Source organism: Oryzias latipes, chromosome 1, assembly GCF_002234675.1.
Source record: "Oryzias latipes chromosome 1, ASM223467v1".
Lineage (NCBI taxonomy): Eukaryota > Metazoa > Chordata > Actinopteri > Beloniformes > Adrianichthyidae > Oryzias > Oryzias latipes.
Window position 1 is genome coordinate 18,932,110 of NC_019859.2, and position 15,251 is coordinate 18,947,360.

The 15,251-nt window shown below is 47.5% G+C and overlaps 1 protein-coding gene across 7 annotated transcripts; it reads left to right on the forward strand.

The window, feature by feature from the left end:
• Nucleotides 1-11,365, forward strand: LOC101174565 (putative mediator of RNA polymerase II transcription subunit 26). Of its 7 annotated transcripts, none has more exons than XM_023957654.1 (11): nt 1-111; nt 186-232; nt 302-978; nt 1,024-1,437; nt 1,569-1,913; nt 8,977-9,081; nt 10,006-10,221; nt 10,263-10,352; nt 10,707-10,892; nt 11,007-11,240; nt 11,315-11,365. In XM_023957654.1, the coding sequence occupies exons 1-11, from the start codon at nt 80-82 to the stop codon at nt 11,327-11,329; spliced, it is 2,361 nt and encodes a 786-aa protein (XP_023813422.1). In that variant the 5' UTR covers nt 1-79; the 3' UTR covers nt 11,330-11,365. The 7 variants fall into 7 exon arrangements, with proteins under 7 accessions (XP_023813422.1, XP_023813423.1, XP_023813431.1 ...); XM_023957655.1 differs by having other exon boundaries at nt 302-768; nt 844-1,437; XM_023957663.1 differs by having other exon boundaries at nt 302-732; nt 844-1,437.
• Nucleotides 11,366-15,251: the final 3,886 nt, after the last annotated feature.

A 15,251-nucleotide genomic window follows, 5' to 3' on the forward strand; every position in this document is an offset into this window, starting at 1 on the left:
ACTTATGGTTTTCTGAGCAACTACCGGTAAGCTGGTTTCTTTGGAAGCAGCTGACACACATAGTTGTTGAGTCTGCCTCATGGTTTCTGCGGTTATGGGGCCTCTGATTAGGTAAAAATATTTTACGATTATGTTTCTTTCTATGAAACTTCAGGATAGCATGAATAAACTTATTTAATTTCTAGGTTTTTGTTGTTCTCCTTGCTTACCACAAGGCTACAAAATGTGGATGGTATGTATTTAAAATTTGCTGTTGTGTTCTTAAAACTTGCTGTATTTAAGTTTAAAACTGCTTTTCTAGCTTATGATGGTCCTGATCAAAGTCAGAAACCAGATGGAGTGCTGGTTTCTCATCAACCAGCTGTCTACCCAGCCTGGCTGCTTAATGAGCAAGTAAATGCTCCTCAACAGGAGTCTAATGCACAATTGCCTCAGGCCCCCAACCAACAGCAACAGGTGTACCACCCCCATATGCCTCAGGTCCCCATGCAGCAGCAACTGGTGTATCAGCTTCCCATGAAGCAGCCTCAGAAGCAGGTGTCCTATCCTCAGGTGTCTCAGGATGCCATGCTGCAGCAAGTATACCATCCCCAGGTCCCTGTGAAGCAGCCCCAGCAGCAGCAAGTGTACCAGCCTCAGGTCCCTGTGAAGCAGCCCCACCAGCAGCAAGTGTACCAGCCTCAGGTCCCTGTGCAGCAGCAGCCCCACCAGCAGCAAGTGTACCAGCCTCAGGTCCCTGTGCAGCAGCAGCAAGTGTACCAGCCTCAGGTCCCTGTGCAGCAGCAGCAAGTGTACCAGCCTCAGGTCCCTGTGCAGCAGCAGCAGCAAGTGTACCCGCCTCAGGTCCCTGTGCAGCAGCCCCAGCAGCAGCAAGTGTACCCGCCTCAGGTCCCTGTGAAGCAGCCCCAGCAGCAGCAAGTGTACCAGCCTCAGGTCCCTGTGAAGCAGCCCCAGCAGCAGCAAGTGTACCAGCCTCAGGTCCCTGTGAAGCAGCCCCAGCAGCAGCAAGTGTACCAGCCTCAGGTCCCTGTGAAGCAGCACCAGCAAGTGTACCAGCCTCAGGTCCCTGTGAAGCAGCACCAGCAAGTGTACCAGCCTCAGGTCCCTGTGAAGCAGCACCAGCAAGTGTACCAGCCTCAGGTCCCTGTGAAGCAGCCGCAGCAAGTGTACCAGCCTCAGGTCCCTGTGAAGCAGCCCCAGCAAGTGTACCAGCCTCAGGTCCCTGTGAAGCAGCCCCAGCAGCAGCAGCAAGTGTACCAGCCTCAGGTGCCTGTGAAGCAGCCCCAGCAGCAGCAGCAAGTGTACCAGCCTCAGGTCCCTGTGAAGCAGCCCCAGCACCAGCAAGTGTACCAGCCTCAGGTCCCTGTGAAGCAGCCGCAGCAAGTGTACCAGCCTCAGGTCCCTGTGAAGCAGCCGCAGCAAGTGTACCAGCCTCAGGTCCCTGTGAAGCAGCCCCAGCAAGTGTACCAGCCTCAGGTCCCTGTGAAGCAGCCGCAGCAGCAGCAGCAAGTGTACCAGCCTCAGGTCCCTGTGAAGCAGCCCAGCAGCAGCAAGTGTACCAGCCTCAGGTCCCTGTGAAGCAGCCCCAGCAGCAGCAGCAAGTGTACCAGCCTCAGGTCCCTGTGAAGCAGCCCCAGCAGCAGCAGCAAGTGTACCAGCCTCAGGTCCCTGTGAGGCAGCCCCAGCAGCAGCAAGTGTACCAGCCTCAGGTCCCTGTGAGGCAGCCCCAGCAGCAGCAAGTGTACCAGCCTCAGGTCCCTGTGAAGCAGCCCCAGCAGCAAGTGTACCAGCCTCAGGTCCCTGTGAAGCAGCCCCAGCAGCAGCAAGTGTACCAGCCTCAGGTCCCTGTGAAGCAGCCCCAGCAGCAACAAGTGTACCAGCCTCAGGTGCCTGTGAAGCAGCCTGAGCAGCAAGTGTACCAAACCCAGGGTCCAGTGAAGCAACAACAGATGCCACAGCAGTCTGATTTGAAGAAGCCAAGCTACCAAGCAAAGCGTTTCAGCCATCAAATCCAGGCACCCAGCAAACCTCAGTACTTGCAGCGCTTTAAAGCAAGGAAGCCTCACCAAACCAAGGTTTGTATTGTTTATTTTGTTTTCTGCAATGCAAAGATGTAACGCTTAAACCTTCAACTTCCTCTTACAGGCACCAAAGCAGTGAAGAAATAAACCATCCAAAATAAAAGGTCTCTGAAATGACTTGTTTGTTTACTAAGCTTTTTTTTTTCTTTTGTGGTTTGACAGTGTTAAACTTCTCAGTTTACATTTAACCAATCCTCCAGTTTAATTTCCCTATTTTTCTTTAAGGTCAAAAGCATTTGTTTTCAACTCAATTTTATATAGCCCAAAATCAGTCATCTCAATGGGTTTTGTACTAATTGTAAAACAAAATCAAAAGGGTCATGAATACATGGAATTCTAAATTGGGCATCCCTGCCCTTTGAGCCTGCTTTGTAAGAAAACAGGTTCAGGAAAAGGAAACTCTGGGTGTCCACATGAAGGGGAATCCTCCCCAGGACAGGCAATGTACAAGAACTTGGCGAAGACTTGTCTAACTCTACAACATGTTTAAACAGTCCAGCAGATGGGCTTCATCCATGGAGTTGGGACAGCTGGGGGCATGGGACGAGGCAGGATCCATAGCAAAGTGTAGGAGCAGTAGTAGTCAAGCCAGGTACAGGGGCACAGACGAGCCAGGGTGCAGGACCACAGCACTCAGTACATGAATCACACTGCACCAAAGAGGGGCCTGGGGCCTCATAAAACTTTGCGCAGGATTTGCGTCAGAAGTGGCATACGGATGAAACGGGACGCGCGTACGCACAGAAATATTCGGATTTATAAAACCGTGGGCACGCACATCCTATGCATCTTTCCCTTAATAAATCACAACAGATTCTAAATGTAGCGCAGCTTTTGCGGCTTCATGACACGCCCATAAATAGTCCATGAAACGCCCACAAATATTCATTGAGAAATCATGGCAAACACAGAGGAAATCAAAAAAACGTAACTTCACTAAATGTGAAGTAGAAGTTATCGTTGGCGAGGAGGAGAAAAGTGTTGTTTGGAGGGCACAGTGTGGGCATTACTAATGCCAAAAAGGCACTTGAGTGGCAAATGGTGGCAGGCGCCGTAAATGCTGTAGCCTCACATCCTCGGACCGTGGCCGAAATAAAGAAATGAAAGAAATGGTCGGACATCAAAGTCGAGGCAAAAAGACGTCTAGCGCTCCATCGCCAGAGTGTGTCTGCCACGGGTGGGGGACAGGGGACATCGGAGCTGACCCCTCTTGAGAGACTGGCGGCAATTGTTGGGGAATCCCTTTTAGTGGACTGGTGACTGAGGCGGAGGGGGACGCCGACGCCCCAGATGCACCGGGTGACACAGGTAAGATAAATAATTAAAATACATGCAGTCAAGTCACATGTATGCAGGCTACACAATTACAGTTTATTAATGTAGAAGAATTTTATTTTAGCTGCTGGGTGTTTCAGTGGGGCCAGTGGTTACGATGCTGCAGCTGAGCAGTCTAGACCCAGCGTCTCCACGGCACGTGGCTCTCAACCCTCCAGCAGTGGACGTGTCCTCACCGATGCAGTCCGTGAAATGCAGACGGAAGTCATTAGTTCCGAGAGGTGGTCAAGGAGTTGGGCGAAATCAAGACTGACTGAAATAAACTGCATGATGAGGGAATTCTTGAATAAATAATATTTTCCACACCTTTTGTTGTTCTTTACAAGTGACGCATCACTTCCAAACGCTGGCGCACAGCAGCAGCAATTGGCTCAAATGCGTGGGGATGGGGTTCAGGGTCAGGGCCAACACAGCAATCGGCGCCAGGGGGTAGAGGCACGTTTTTAAGCTGTGCCACATTGTGTAGCCAACACGATTGTGCACACACTGTCACTTTCACGTGTTTCTTCCATCTGCCGACGGTGTCGCCATTTCTCATTTCACCCGTTTTTTTGCGTACGCCTGGGTCAGAGCTTGCGTGAAGGACCGCATATTTTCCCGTCAAGTTTGCTTTTTATAAATATCAACTATTGCGTAGAGAGTGGCGTACGCCTTCTTTTGTGCATACGCAACGTTTATAAATGAGGCCCCTGGACATGGAGAACTAAATGATAAAGATCGAGAAATAGAATTTATCTGCGCATTTTCAGACAGTCAAAGCGCTTACAAATAGTTTACTTGTTCATACTTGGTGATAAACTACTGGCGTCACAGCTGCCCTGGGGCAGGTTGACAGAGGCGTGGATGCCAGTTCGCATCTACGGCCCCCCTGACCATCACCGGGACATTCATGCACATTCACACACATGGAGAGAAGGCGAGTAAAGTGTCTTACCCAAGGACTGGGGGGAACAGGGATTCAAACCACTGACCCTTTGATCATTAGATGACCTGCTCAACTGCCTGAGCTACTGCTGCCCCATAGAACCCCAGTGCACCATACTTTCCCCAGCTTCAAACTTCTAGCAGCCTACCAACAACTATTTAAGTTTTATTTAAACATGTTAACAGTAAGTTAAATATTCTCTGATTACTAGCCAGTCTGTCAATAAAAGCCTGTCCAAAGAGGAATGTTTTAAGCCTAACTTTGAATGTGGAAACTGTGTCTGCCTCTCTTACATGAGCTGGGAGCTTATTCTATAAAACAGGGGCTTGGTGGCTAAAGGCTCTACCTCCAACTGTGTTTTTACATATTCTAGGAACTGCAACCAGTCCTGCATTTTGTGAGCGAAGTGTTCTGTTTGGGTGGCAAGGCACTATGAGGTCTTTGATATAGGACGGAAACTATACTATGTAAGGCCTTTTAGGTTAGCAGGAGGATTTTGAACTTAATTCTAGAATCAACTGGGAGCCAGTGAAGTGAAACTAACAGGAGTAATGTGATCTCTTCTGCTAGTTCCTGCTAACAATCTAGCTGCTGCATTCTGAACAAGCTGGATACTTCTTAAGGAACTTTTAGGGCACACTCCCAACAAAGAGTTACAGTAATCCAGCCTAGACGTAACAAATGCATGGATGAGTTTTTCAGCATGTATCCTATCGATAGGATTGAAACCACTGGAGAGCAGATCCTCTGTACCCTATGTCATGCTCTAATCTTTGGAGTAAAATGCTGTAGTCGATAGTTTCAAAGACTGTGCTAAGGTCCAACAGGACCAGAATAGAGAGTAGTCCCTTTTCTGAGGCCAAAAATAAGTCATTAGAGACTCTAACTAGTGCAGTTTTAGTGCTGTGGTGTGGTCTGAACCCTGACTGAAAATCTTCAAAGTGGCTATTGTTGGGGTTATTGGTGAAGCTGCTTAACTACAACTCATTCTAGGATTTGTGAAATAAAGGGGAGGTTTGATATTGGTCTACAGTTGGCCAGGTTGCTATGATCTACACTGGGCTTTTTCAGAAGAGATTTAACCACTGCTTATTTAAATTACTGTGGCACATAACCTGTTTCTAGAGAAGTGTTTAATTAGAGGGGAGGTTTATTTTTAAAAGCTTAGTGGGAATTGTGTCTAAGTGACAAGTTGAGGTTTTGGAGGACTTAATAACTGATGATATTTCCGCTTGATCCACAGCAGTGAAGCAGTCTAATGTTACAGAGATTTCTATGAATGCCTTCACTTCTACCGCTTCAGCCAGCTCTGGGCTGATAGTAGGAATAACTTGATTCAACTCATGTCTAATATTTGAGATTTTAATATCAAAAACTGTAAGAAAATCATCAGAGCTGAGAGTAAAAGGAATATGTGGTTCTACTGGAGTCTAACTACCAGTTAGTCTGGCTATTGTACTAAAAAGAAATCTTGGATTGTTTCCATTCTCTGCTATTACAGTTGAATAGTATTGGGTTCAAGTTCTACGCAGAGCTTTTTAATCATTTAAGAGGCTATGTTTCCAGGTATTCAGAGACTGCTCTGAACTGGAGTGGTGCCATTCTCTTTCCAACTTAAGGGTTACTTGTTTAAGCCTTGTGCTATCCTAGGCACTTTAACATTGGGAGTTGGGTCATCTAGACCCACTAGACAGTGCTCTGAACCTTTTTTCTTCAATGATTTGTGATCCTCACTGGTGTCCGTGGATTACAAGAAATCTTTCCACCTTTATCCAACTTTGTCATGCTAGGGAGAATACGTCAATGTAAGGGTGGGGTCATCTAAGATAGCACAAGGGTTAAGAGAACGTGTTTCAGCGTTAAACCACTGTGCTACTCAGTTTTGTCCAACGAACTTAGGTTTCTATGGCGCAAAAACATAGAGTGCACTCCTGAGGGCTTTTAAGGCATTATTAACAAACTGGTCATTTATACTAGAGCTGAAGCTATGGGAGCTGGTCTCAGAGTATTTGCTCAGCATGTTACTAAGTGTTGGTTGAACTGTGAGTTTAAGTCAGACACAGAATGGTCAGAAAGGCCGCATTTACACTGCATGGTTCAAGTGACCCAATTCCGATTTTTTCCTCTCATGTGGCACAGATCGGATATAACCAGTGAACGTGTAAGCAGGACAAAAGCGCATGGATTCCGATTTTCTCAGATTGGATACAGGCCTTATTCATATGTGGAAATAAATCGGATACAAAACGGATACGTGCATTTGCCATGTAAGCAGACAAATCGGATATTCTCCAGTAAATGCGAGTCGTACATCAGTGACGTCAACTCAGGACACCACCAACTGAGATCACATGACTTATTAAGGTGCTTTTGTGCACTGATTTTGCTGTTAGTGTGTTACCTTACAGCCTCAGCCGTAGTCGGAAACCGCTCTTATTTAATGAAGCGGGACACCATTGCTCTGGAACAGGCTAGAAGCCATTTATTTCTTTGCTTGTGTTGCGGAGTGGGGGCGTGTATGATGGGGACCACGCATGCTGTGTGTGTGTGTGTGTGTAAGGAGAGGAGAGGGGGTGTGAGCGAAGAGCGGGAGAGTGTGACGGGGAACCGTAATATAAAGAAGGTGTCTCCCCCAAAAGGACTGTTTTGGAGTCTTTCATAACCCACTCTGGAAGCTGAGGGTTCCGAACGGGAAAGTGAACCCCGAAGGAGAATCCACCTTCGGCCCTGGAGAAAATCTCCCGTGTGATTCTGACCACGGTCGGAAAAGAGAAGTCATCGCGGAGGAAAGGTTCAATACTTGGATCAAACTGTTAGTACAGCATGTCTGCAAACACTTCCTCATTCAAAATTCAGAGAGAGCACATGAGTCGGCCGAGCAGCCCCCCTTTTTCCTCTCCAGCGTATCCCCTCTCCTGCCTCATCCTGACCTGGGGCGCCCAAGGCAACGCCTCCTTCCGTCGCTGCCTTGCCTCCATGACAACCGCAGTCACACAAAAGTCCGAAGGAGGTCCGCGGAAGGCGGAAATGCAGCTACGTAGTCCGCAGAACGTCTACGTTTGATAGTTTCAGCATTGTATAGTGTAAATGCAAAAATCGGATACGGGTCACTTTTAAAAGATGATGTAAGCGGGTTGTCAAAAAAATCAGATATAGTCAGAAAATCGTATATGGGCATCAAGACCTGCAGTGTAAATGCAGCCATAATGTCCTTCTAAGCTGTTTTTTTTCACTGGGGCAGTAGCATGTTCTAGTGTAAACTGTGAGGTAGTTAGAAAGTGATCTGACATTATGGGTTATGAGGAAGGACACTCCACTGGGTAATCTCTATACCATGAGTTAAGACAAGGTCCAGGGTGTGCTTCTGATAGTGAGTGGGTTCATGTGTCAAACCAACATTATCTAACAGAGCTGCAAAAGTATTTCCCATACAGTCACTGGGGTCATCAACATGAATATTAAAACCCCCTATTATTATAATCTGATCAGAATCTAAAACAGTGGTCGATGAAAAGTCAGAAAACTAAAAATTCTGAATGTGGGTCGGGGGGGTGGCGATAAATAACTATGAATAAATGACTTTAGTTGTGAGAATGAGGCTAGACTGTGATATGACTGCTAAACCACCTCCTTTCCTTGAATTCCTGGATTTCTGATAGTTAGATAATAACTGGGGGCGGGGTATAGTCATCATGTTGGGGCCAAGTTTCTGTAAAGGCTAGTAGACTTCGTTTGTTATCATTAATTAACTCATTGACTAAGAGGGACTCAGAGGGAATGGATCTAATGTTTAATAAACCACATTTAATTGCATCATAATTCTGCTTGTTGTTGAGAGTACTGGTGTACAGTACTGGTGGAGAGTACTAAAATACAAAAAGCCTCAATAAGTGTATCGTCCTGCTAAGCAGTACCCTTTGTAACTTTGGATGATTACTTCCACCTTTGTTCTGCTAATCACACAGGTGTCCCTGATCTGATGAGGTAAGGAGGAGAGTACAAAAGCTCAAGACAAGACTAAGTTACTTATGGTTTTCTGGGCAACTAAGCTGTTTGCTTCGGAAGCAGCTGTTGTTGAGTTTGCCTCATGGTTTCTGCAGTTATGGGGCCTCTGATTAGGTATAAATATTTTTCTATTGTTATGTTTCCTTTTATGAAACTGCAGGATAGCATAAATAAACTTGTTTAATTTCTAGGTTTTTGCTGTTCTCCTTGCTTACCACAAGGCTACAAAATGTGGATGGTATGTATTTAAAACGTGCTGTTGTGTTCCTAAAACTTGCTGTATTTAAGTTTAAAACTGCTTTTCTAGCTTATGATGGTCCTGATCAAAGTCAGAAACCAGATGGAGTGCTGGTTTCTCATCAACCAGCTGTCTACCCAACCTGGCTGCTTAATGAACAAGTAAATGCTCCTCAACAGGAGTCTAATGCACAATTGCCTCAGGCCCCCAACCAACAGCAACGGGTGTACCACCCCCATATGCCTCAGGTCCCCATGCAGCAGCAACTGGTGTATCAGCTTCCCATGAAGAAGCCTCAGCAGCAGGTGTATGAGCCCCAAGTGCATCAGGTCCCTGAAAAGCAGCAGCTATACCTGATCCCTGTGGAGCAGCATCAGCCTCAGCAGCAGCAAGTGTACCAGCCTCAGGTGCCTGTGAAGCAGCCGCAGCAGCAAGTGTACAAGCCTCAGGTGCCTGTGAAGCAGCCACAGCAGCAGCAGCAAGTGTACCAGCCTCAGGTGCCTGTGCAGCAGCAAGTGTACCAGCCTCAGGTGCCTGTGCAGCAGCCCCAGCAGCAGCAAGTGCACCAGCCCCAGGTCCCTGTGCAGCAGCAGCAAGTGTACCAGCCTCAGGTGCCTGTGCAGCAGCAGCAGCCGCAGCAGCAGCAAGTGTACCAGCCTCAGGTCCCTGTGCAGCAGCCCCAGCAGCAAGCGTACCAGCCTCAGGTGCCTGTGAAGCAGCCGCCGCAGCAAGTGAACCAGCCCCAGGTGCCTGTGAAGCAGCAGCAGCCGCCGCAGCAAGTGTACCAGCCCCAGGTGCCTGTGAAGCAGCCGCAGCAGCAAGTGTACCAGCCCCAGATGCCTGTGAAGCAGCCCCAGCAGCAGCAAGTGTACCAGCCTCAGGTGCCTGTGCAGCAGCCCCAGCAGCAGCAAGTGTACCAGCCTCAGGTGCCTGTGCAGCAGCCCCAGCAGCAGCAAGTGTACCAGCCTCAGGTGCCTGTGCAGCAGCCCCAGCAGCAGCAAGTGTACCAGCCCCAGGTGCCTGTGAAGCAGCAGCAGCAAGTGTACCAGCCCCAGGTGCCTGTGAAGCAGCAGCAGCAGCAAGTGTACCAGCCCCAGGTGCCTGTGCAGCAGCCCCAGCAGCAGCAAGTGTACCAGCCCCAGGTGCCTGTGCAGCAGCCCCAGCAGCAGCAAGTGTACCAGCCCCAGGTGCCTGTGCAGCAGCCCCAGCAGCAGCAAGTGTACCAGCCCCAGGTGCCTGTGCAGCAGCCCCAGCAGCAGCAAGTGTACCAGCCTCAGGTGCCTGTGAAGCAGCAGCAAGTGTACCAGCCTCAGGTGCCTGTGAAGCAGCAGCAAGTGTACCAGCCTCAGGTGCCTGTGAAGCAGCAGCAAGTGTACCAGCCTCAGGTGCCTGTGAAGCAGCAGCAAGTGTACCAGCCCCAGGTGCCTGTGAAGCAGCCCCAGCAGCAGCAAGTGTACCAGCCCCAGGTGCCTGTGAAGCAGCCCCAGCAGCAGCAAGTGTACCAGCCCCAGGTGCCTGTGAAGCAGCCCCAGCAGCAGCAAGTGTACCAGCCTCAGGTGCCTGTGAAGCAGCAGCAAGTGTACCAGCCTCAGGTGCCTGTGAAGCAGCCCCAGCAGCAGCAAGTGTACCAGCCCCAGGTGCCTGTGAAGCAGCCCAGCAGCAAGTGTACCAGCCCCAGGTGCCTGTGAAGCAGCCCCAGCAGCAGCAAGTGTACCAGCCCCAGGTGCCTGTGAAGCAGCCCCAGCAGCAGCAAGTGTACCAGCCCCAGGTGCCTGTGAAGCAGCAGCAAGTGTACCAGCCCCAGGTGCCTGTGAAGCAGCAGCAAGTGTACCAGCCCCAGGTGCCTGTGAAGCAGCAGCAAGTGTACCAGCCCCAGGTGCCTGTGAAGCAGCAGCAAGTGTACCAGCCCCAGGTGCCTGTGAAGCAGCAGCAAGTGTACCAGCCCCAGGTGCCTGTGAAGCAGCAGCAAGTGTACCAGCCCCAGGTGCCTGTGAAGCAGCAGCAAGTGTACCAGCCCCAGGTGCCTGTGAAGCAGCAGCAAGTGTACCAGCCCCAGGTGCCTGTGAAGCAGCAGCAAGTGTACCAGCCCCAGGTGCCTGTGAAGCAGCAGCAAGTGTACCAGCCCCAGGTGCCTGTGAAGCAGCAGCAAGTGTACCAGCCTCAGCCCCAGGTGCCTGTGAAGCAGCAGCAAGTGTACCAGCCTCAGCCTCAGGTGCCTGTGCAGCAGCCCCAGCAGCAGCAAGTGTACCAGCCTCAGCCTCAGGTGCCTGTGAAGCAGCCCCAGCAGCAGCAAGTGTACCAGCCCCAGGTGCCTGTGAAGCAGCAGCAAGTGTACCAGCCCCAGGTGCCTGTGAAGCAGCAGCAAGTGTACCAGCCCCAGGTGCCTGTGAAGCAGCAGCAAGTGTACCAGCCCCAGCCTCAGGTGCCTGTGAAGCAGCCCCAGCAGCAGCAAGTGTACCAGCCCCAGCCTCAGGTGCCTGTGAAGCAGCCCCAGCAGCACCAAACCCAGGGTCCAGTGAAGCAGCAACAGATGCCACAGCAATCTGATTTGAAGAAGCCAAGCTACCATGCAAAGCGTCTCGGCCATCAAATATATCCACCCAGCAAACCTCAGTACCTGCAGCACTTTAAAGCACGGAAGTCTCATCAAACTAAGGTTTGTATTGTTTTGTCCTTTGTTTTATATAAAAACCAAAGATTTAACCTCAAACTTTCTTCTTCCTCTTACAGGTGCCAAAGCAGTGAATATGTAAACCATCCAAAATAAAGTCTCTGAAATTACTTGTGTTGGTTTGGTTACTAAGGTGCATTGTTGAGAACATCTGGAATGTAATTGAGCTTTTCCAATATATTGTACTGGTATGATCCAGGTGGATAACGGTACTCAAAGTTGAGGTTGGCAGTGAATTTGACGCTTTTGAGTTTCCCTTTAGGAAAACTAAACCAATGCCTTTCATTAAAATGTTGACCCCCAAATGGGAAATGATGACTAGAAATTCAGTGGGCCAAAACTTAAGATGTCAAGGGTTTGACAAATGTTTTGAGAACTTGAAAATGACAAAGCGTTAAACCTAACTAAATGATCAGGGGTGTTAATGTTTTTCAAACTTCTGAAATGGAAACCGGCAAACTTTATGGGGGGAAGGTTGCAGCTCAATTTGTAACAGTATAGATACTGGAACTAGGTTTAGGACGGCTAATGGAAAAACGCCATGCAATGGCTTTTTATACCTGCTCTGGATTTAATTTTCTATGGTCAACTTGCTTGCCTTGCAGTACAGACAAAGTTTGGACACACCCAAAGTTATTTTCATGACTATGAAAATTGTAGATTCACATTGAAGGCATAAAAAACATGACTTAACATGTGGAATTATATACTAAAGTGTGAAACAACTGAAACTGGGTTTTTTAGAGTGGCCACCTTTTACTTTCATTACTGCTTTGCACACTCTTGGCATTCTCTTGATGGGATTTAAGAGGTAGTCACCTGAAATGGTCCCAGACGATGTACCCAGTTCCCAGAGATGCTTGGCACTTGTTCGCCCTTTTGCCTTCACTCTGCGGTCCAGCTCACCCCAAACCATCTCAATTGGGTTCAGATCTGGTGACTGTGGAGGCCAGGTCATCCGGCATGCACCCCATCACTTTCATTCTTGGTTAAAATATCCCTTACACAGCCTGGAGGTGTGTTTGGGGTCATTGTCCTGTTGAAAAATGAATGATGCTCCAACTAAACGCAAACCGGATGGAATGGCATGCCACTGCAAGATGCTGTGGTAGCCATGCTGGTTCAGTATGCCTTCAATTTAGAATAAATCCCCAACAGTGTCAACAGCAAAGCACCATCGCACCACCTCCTCCATGCTTCACGGTGGGAACCAGGCATATAGAGTCTATCCGTTCACCTTTTCTCTGTCCCACAAAGACACAGTGGTTCGAACCAAAAATCTCAATTTGGACTCATCAGACCAAAGCACAGATTTCCACTGGTCTAATGTTCATTCCTTGTGTTCTTTAGCCCAAACAAGTCTCTTCTGCTTGTTGTCTTTCTTAAGCAGTGGTTTCCTAGCAGTCATTCTACCATGAAGGCCTGATTCACACAGTCTCCTTTCAACAGTTGTAGAGACGTGTCTGCTGCTAGAACTCTGTGTGCCATTGACCTGCTCTCTAATCTGAGCTGCTGTTAACCTGCCATTTCTGAGCATGGTGACTCAGATGAATTTATCCTCTGCAGCAGAAGTGACTCCTGGTCTTCCTTTCCTGGGGCGGTCCGCATGTGAGCCAGTTTCTTTGTAGCGCTGGATGGTTTTTGTGACTGCACTTGGGGAAACTTACTAAGTTCTCCCAATTTTTCCGACCGACTGACCTTCATTTCTTAAAGTAATGATGGCCACCCGTTTTTCTATATGTAGCTGCTTTTTTCTTGCCATAATACAAATTCTAACAGTCTATTCAGTAGGACTATCAGCTGTGTATCCACCTGGATTCTGCACAACACAACTGATGGTCCCAACTCCATTTAATGGGCAAGAAATCCCACTTATTAAACCTGACAGAGCACACCTGTGAAGTGAAAACATTTCAGGTGACTACCTCAAGAGAATGCCAAGAGTGTGCAAAGCAGTAATCAAATGAAAAGGTGGCCACTCTGAAGAACCTAGAATATGACATATTTTCAGTTTTACACTTTTTTGTTACGTATATAATTCCACATGTGTTAATTCACAGTTTTGATGCCTTCAGTGTGGATGTACAATTTTCATAGTCATGAAAATAAAGAATGAGAAGGTTTGTCCAAACCTTTGGTCTGTACTATAGCTTGAAGGCCATGGTTCAAATCCCAGCTGGGACCTTTTTGTGTGGAATTTGCTTGTTGCATGCACGGGATTGATTTATCCAGGAACTTCGTTTCAAAAAGCATGCTCCATTGATTAATTGTTGCTGAATTCTCCCTAGCTGTACATGTGAGTGAATGTGGCCCTGCAACAGACTACCTCTTCAGGCTGTACTCGGGCTTTGCTCAATAGTAGCTGGGTTGGCTCCAGCGTCCCAGTTACCCTAAAAGGGATTAAACAGGTTCTGAAGATGGGTGGGTGGGTTTTCTACAGGCCAAGGCCAACTAAAATCAAATTAGTTGTAAGAAGATTCAAAATGTCTTGTTCAGCAATAGCCAGCTCAGTTTACTTCTCTAGTGGATGCTAACTCGTCCGAACCAGATACCTGAATGAAGGTGTTCATCAGGAAGATGACTCCTGTCATTTGTGTACCTAAGAGGCAAGAACTACCGCATGCTGTCCTTTGACGAGATCTCTTCTTACCATCTTCGTCACTCCCAAAGAGAACCTAAACATCCTCAGCTTTTCTACCTCTAGCTCTGCCTCTTGTCTCCCTCTTATCCATTGTCTCTAAACCAACATGACTGCTCTCATGATTGTCTTCTACACCTTTTCTTTCTTTTTTGCTGACACTTTTGTCAAAGATTTTACCTAAAATGTTCCATTCATTACAACCCTGCTTGTATAGACCTATCTTTCTCATACTCAATTGTTCTGGACTGTTGACGCTGATTACTTAGTCGTCCACCTCCACCTCTGCTCCATGTAGCCTCACCATTCCATTCTCATCTACAGCACACACTGAACTTCATTTGTTTTCTTTAGCAAACCTCCGCCTTTCACTGTGTTCCTCTGACTGTTACTTCCTTTTACTTAAGGATCACATTGTTCCTTGCAAACATCATGGTCCTTAAAGATTCCTGTCTAACCTCATCCATTGGTATGTCCATCATCACATCAAAAAAGGGGCTTAAAACTGATCCTTGGTGCAGTCACACCCCCACCTTGAACTCTGTAAAAACTACAGCACATGTCACCACTGTCTAACAATGTTGATTTAAATAAAGTGCCGAATGGAAGAAGGGGTTGGGGCAATCCGGAGCACATGAGTGCCAAACTGGGGCTAATGATCCGAATGGATCACGGATTATCCGTGTACCCCTGGTAGCTGCCCGCGGGATCTGGGATCGAACTGTGTAATAAGTGAATACAAATAATGAAGCCCGGAGACCCAAGTCTGTCTAGCATCAGCACAGCTGCTTTTCACTACATCTCCCATGATTCATTAGGTTAATATGACAGCGTCTCTTACTGCACTGCTGTTAACTGTGATGAAGTGCAACAAATGCAACCATCTGTTGTTAACAAACACAAAACTTTTTTAATTCACTTTTCAAAAAGAATATATTATTGTTTTTAGTTATTTTTTAGGTTACATAAAATTTAAACAGGAGGAAGAACAACTACGTGGGCAAATTCTCAACTAATTTAGTTGAAAATTATAATTGAAAACTATCACAACTTTAACGCAACTTTTAGGAAAAACAACTGCTTTTTTTTTTCTAGGAAAAAGTGTACCTCGGCTAAAAAAAACTGCTCTAAAGCTACTGTATGTTCACACCGCCCTTGGCAGCGCACGTTCAAGTGGCAGGTCCCAATGAAAAGTTTATGTTAACACACCTAAATGCTTAGTTTGGAATTCTGCATTCAAAACTCTAGCGTTCACATGTAGCTATGCTAGTTTCCATAACTGTCTTTTGTCTTTACGTACAAAACTTGTAGCCATTGAACATGCATTGCAAGTTAAACCAGGTTGAACTATGACCAAT